The sequence below is a fragment of the Chiloscyllium plagiosum genome, chromosome 37 (assembly GCF_004010195.1).
Source record: "Chiloscyllium plagiosum isolate BGI_BamShark_2017 chromosome 37, ASM401019v2, whole genome shotgun sequence".
Taxonomy (NCBI): Eukaryota; Metazoa; Chordata; class Chondrichthyes; order Orectolobiformes; family Hemiscylliidae; genus Chiloscyllium; species Chiloscyllium plagiosum.
In genome coordinates, this window is record NC_057746.1 from 32860375 (window position 1) to 32865590 (window position 5216).

The 5216-nt window shown below is 42.5% G+C and overlaps 1 protein-coding gene across 1 annotated transcript in view; it reads left to right on the forward strand.

The window, feature by feature from the left end:
* Nucleotides 1-5216, forward strand: part of LOC122541562 — a 26194-nt gene that overhangs the window by 6081 nt on the left and 14897 nt on the right. Inside the window, exons 2-5 of the mRNA XM_043678393.1 lie at nt 1310-1417; nt 3115-3384; nt 4509-4622; nt 4732-4833. Of these exons, the coding sequence (XP_043534328.1) occupies nt 1310-1417; nt 3115-3384; nt 4509-4622; nt 4732-4833 (594 nt within the window). The remainder of the gene's footprint in view (nt 1-1309; nt 1418-3114; nt 3385-4508; nt 4623-4731; nt 4834-5216) is intronic.

Below are 5216 nucleotides of genomic sequence, written 5' to 3' on the forward strand. Positions count from 1 at the left end.
GGAGGAGCGGGAAGTGGAGGAGATGCGGTGGAGGGCATTGTCGATCACGTCTGGGGGAAATTGCGGTCTTTGAAGAAGGAGGCCATCTGGGTTGTACGGTATTGGAACTCGTCCTCCTGGGAGCAGATGTGGCGGAGATGAAGGAATTGGGAATATGGGATAGTGTTTTTACAGGGGGCAGGGTGGGAGGAGGTGTAGTCTAGGTAGCTGTGGGAGTCGGTAGGTTTATAGTAAATGTCCGTGTTAATTCGGTCGCCCGAGATAGAAATGGAAAGGTCTAGGAAGGGGAGGGAGGAATCTGAGATGGTCCAGGTAAATTTGAGGTCGGGGTGGAAGGTGTTGGTAAAGTGGATGAACTGTTCAACCTCTTCGTGGGAGCACGAGGCAGCGCTGATACAGTCATCGATGTAGCGTTTCAACCTCCTCGTGGGAGCACGAGGTATCGGCGCTGCCTCGTGCTCCCACGAGGAGGTTGAACAGTTCATCCAAGTCCCTCCTCCCTACCTTTTATCTTAGCCTGCTGGACACACTTTCCTCATTCTTGAAGAAGGGCTCATGCCCGAAACGTCGATTCTCCTGCTCCTTGGATGCTGCCTGACCTGCTGCGCTTTTCCAGCAACACATTTTCAGCTCTAAACTCCATATGATACAGGCTTACCCCATCTAGCCTTTTCTCACAAGGCAATCATTCATTCCAGGAATTAGTCTGGAAAACCTCAGCTGAATTGCTTCTGCTTCTACCGCATTAGCATCCTTCCTTAAGTATGGTGACCAGCCTGTCTTTAGTACTCCAGATATGGTCTCCCCACTGCTCCACATAACCGAACCAGCACCTCCCTATTCTCATTATCAGTCCCCCCCTCTCCCCCACATTCTCTGAGCTTTCCTCATTACTTCTGTCTGTGCACACTCACCTGTTATTCATGAACTCGGACACACAGATCCCTCTGCATCTTCGAGCTTTGCAACCTTTCACCATTTATACAATATGCTTCTTTCTATACTTTCTGCCAAATGGATAGTTTCATATTTTCCCAAATTGTACTCCATTTCCCAGATATTTGCCAACTTACTGATCCTATTGATATTCCTTTGTAGATTCCTTATGCCCTATTCACAACTCACTTTCCAACCTGTAACTGTGACACCAGTAAATTTAACTATCATACTTTCAATCACTTGATCCAGATCATTTGTATAAATTGTAGAATTGAGGCCCCAGCTTGGATCTCTGTGGCACATCACTTGGAACATCTTGCAAACCTGAAAAAGCCTTATTGCTTCCTACTCTTTGTTTCCTGTAAGCCAGTCCATTCTTACCCTCTGCACCACAAGTTTTTATTTTCCACAATAATCTTTGATGTGACATCTTATCAAATTCCTTTTGGAAATCATCCACTGGTTTCATTTGATCAAGGTAATTAGTTAACCATGATTTACCTTTGACAAAGGCACGTTGGGTCTGCCTGATTATGTTGAACTTATCCAAGTGCTCTGTTATAATGTCTTTAATAATAGTTAGTAACATTTTCCCTACGACAGATGTTAAGCTAACTAGCCTATCATTTCCTGCTTTGTCTCCATCCCTTTTTGAATAAGGAGTTGCATTTACTAGTTTCCAATCTAAAAGAACTTTTCCTGAATCTGATGAGTTTTGGAAAATTAAAACCAATGCGTGAACTATCTTACTGGCCAGTTCTTTCAAGATGTGAGGATGAAATACGTTGGGACTCGAGGAATTGTCAACTTAAAAGTTTCAAAAATTTATTTTGACATGGACTGAGAAAAAGACTTATAGGTGGCTCAGTGTAAAATATTTACTGGGAATTTGAAGATGAAATGATTCCAAAGATAAGAAGGACTGCTTGAATGAACAATTATATTTGTGAAAGGAAATGTGTTGGCATTTTAAAATAAAAATATAATTGCTAGCAAAAAAAAAACCCAAAGATCTGCAGATGCTAGAAATCAAAAACAAAAACTGGACCAGAAACGTTAACTGTGCTCTCTCTCCACAGAGGCTGCCAGACCTGCTGAGCTTTTCCAGCAATTTCTGATTTTGTTTATAATTGCAGGCAATTGAGGTGAGGCTTTTTTGTCATTTGAAAACAATGCTCACTAAGTGAATGTGTATGATGTGACCAAACCATGAATGCTGCAAATCTCAGAAAGGCTGAGCTCACTGATTTACTCACACACATCAACATCCTTGTTTAGGGTCATTTGTTAGACAGGAAGTAGTCACATACACAAAGAATGCACTGCAGTGAAAGGTCCAAAACCCCACTTAAAGGATTCCTCAGAAATGGCATAAAGACTCTAACACAGCTTCACATAGTCATATTGTGGAGCAGAAGGTTGTTTAGTCCTTTGTGTTCTAATTTGCAAAAATCAGCTATTGCCACTGGGAATGCCGAGTTAGTGACAGGAAAATGGGGGAACTCCAATGAGCTCCAGACCTCCATCAGGTACCAATGCTCAAGTGCAGAGGCCACACAGAGCTTTGCAGCTTTCTGCCTGGATTGTGGTTGGACCTACTCCTTGAAAACTGGCCATCAGATGAGGGACCTATGTAAAATCCCATACCATTGTCATCCTATCCCATTCCAGAATGATCTCCATCCTATCCCTTTCCCATTCCTACACCCACCCTAAACCGATCATTATCCCCACTCTGAACCCCAACCCCACCCTATTTCAAATCCCCTCCTCCAACCCATTCCCAATCCCAATCCCAATACCACTCCCATCCTTATCCCATCCCCAGCACCAACCACATACCTATTTCCATCTCCAGCCCCATCCCCATCCCTACTCACATCCCTATCCATCCCTAGCCCCAACCCCAACCACATCATCATTCCTAAACCAACCCCCAATCCTCATTCTCATCTCAATCTCTATTCCAATTCCCACCCCATCCTATCCCCATTCCCATCATTCTCATCCCTCATTCCCCATCCTCATCCCAATCCCAGTTCTGACTGCATTATCTCGATCATGACAGATTTGTTAGAACATTCTATTCCCAATCCTGGGGTTCTAACATTCTACATTTTAAAGTCACTGAATATAATTGAATCTTACAATCTTTCTCACTTGCCTTTTTGATAGAACAGCTGGTCTCACCACAGATCATTCAGAATCCAGCACACGTACTCAATCATGTTGAACTACGGTGCATTGTGCAAATCGGAAAAGCAAACACTATCTGGTGGGAGAAAGATACGAAGAAAGTATTTGATAACTCACATTTGCGGATTGAATTTGATGGCAGTGCATTGTTTATTGATCAGATGAGCATCATGGATTGTGGCCTCTACACCTGTCTTGTGAAAAACAATGTCAGCCTAAACAGCAACTCAGTCTTCCTCAGTGCAGATGGTAGGTTTTCACACTGAGATTACAGTGAATGTAATTGCAGTGTGACTAAACTGTGTACAGGTGAACAGTATGATATAGTGTGAGGGATATATGGTGTGTGTGTTTGAGATATATGGTGTGTGTGTGATATATGGTATGTGTGTGTGTAGGGTTCACAACCTGATGCAGTGTGAGGGATATATGATTACAGTGTGTGTGTGCGTACTGTATACAGTACAACAAGTTTTCCCTGAAGTACAAGCAACCAGTCACAGTAATTATCTGGCATTGTGATTTCAAGAAATGTTTTCTTGAAAAGAGAATCTTCCCAATTGTTTTTTTCTTCGCTATTGACACTTTTCAGATGTAAGCAATCCAGATATCTCTGGAATTCTTCTGCAAAATGATTAAATATGAAGGCATTGTAACACCATAGCCCATCTTCCTCAAAAACGAGATCAAACACTGGATTCACTGCTCCAAGGTCAGAGTATTTCATGACAAATACTCTGGCAAGTCAACATAGACTTTGTGTATAGGGTAGTCATTGTCATCACACTCACTGTACTGCAGTGAGATCCAGATTGGGTATCAGTCACAAACTTCAACAACCTCTCCTGTTCTGTTTGAAGATCCTATTCCTGGAATGTTGAATTGGTATTCCTGCCCCTCACACAGCCATCTCTCTACAATAGTAACAAGATTGCAATTTAACATGTCAATCCATGCCCTTAACGTATCTGTCTTAGCCCAAATATTCCTGGCATTAAAGTGGGTTCATTGTGTTTGGGGGTCAGTTTTGATTCAGCCCCAAGGCTGTGTATCTGGTGTTGCGTGCAGGACAGACCATAACAGTGCAGCAGACTTCCTTCCATGAGTGACAATCATGAGCCAGATGGGTTTTTATGACAATTGGCAGTGGGTACATGGTGGCCATCAGTCCATTATTTTTACTGAAGTTAAGTCTCACCGTGTGTCCCCAAGGAATTCAAACTGATTTCCCCAGAACGTTGACATTACCTCGAACACGTCACTTTCCCCATGTTGATCCATTTCCTAATAGGATATTAGTCTTTTCTTCCAACATAAATTTGCAAAGTAATTGAGAGTTAGGAGATAAATGAAGGTTATTTTTGTGTTTTTAGGAATACTGTTTCTGCATGAAGATGCTCTGGTCAGCTCAGTAGTTGCTCTGGTTAGTACATTGACATCATTCATCTCGACAGGATTCATACTCTTTGCCGTGGAGAAAAAACAAGGTAATGCAACTAGTTTTGTTCCAATAACAAACTTGCTTGAGTTAAGTTCTCCATGTGAAATTTCAAATCCATCATTGATGGTCTACTGCACTGTTCCTCTTTGTTATAGTGAAGAAATATTGTCTCCAGGTGAATTCAGTGGTGCTCATCTATCATGGACTCAACTTTGTTTGTCATCTCGTTACATTTGTCATCTTCGTCTTAGATGAAGGTAGGACCCTGTTCAGATCCAAAGCAACCTGTAAGTTCACACTTGCATATCGTTTCAGGAGAGAATTTTAAAAAATAATCGCAAAGTTCATTCATGCACAGGCCCTTAGGGCAATGATATAAACAGGCAAGATTCCAAACCAGAACGAGGGTCCCTTTAGAACATAGAACAATACAGCACAGAACAGGCCCTTCGGCCCACGATGTTGTGCCGAACATTTGTCCTAGCTTAAGCACCCATCCATGTACCTATCCAATTGCCGCTTAAAGGTCACCAAAGATTCTGACTCTACCACTCCCACAAGCAGCGCATTCCATGCCTCCACCATTCTCTGGGTAAAGAACCCACCCCTGACATCTCCCCTATACCTTCCACCCTTCACC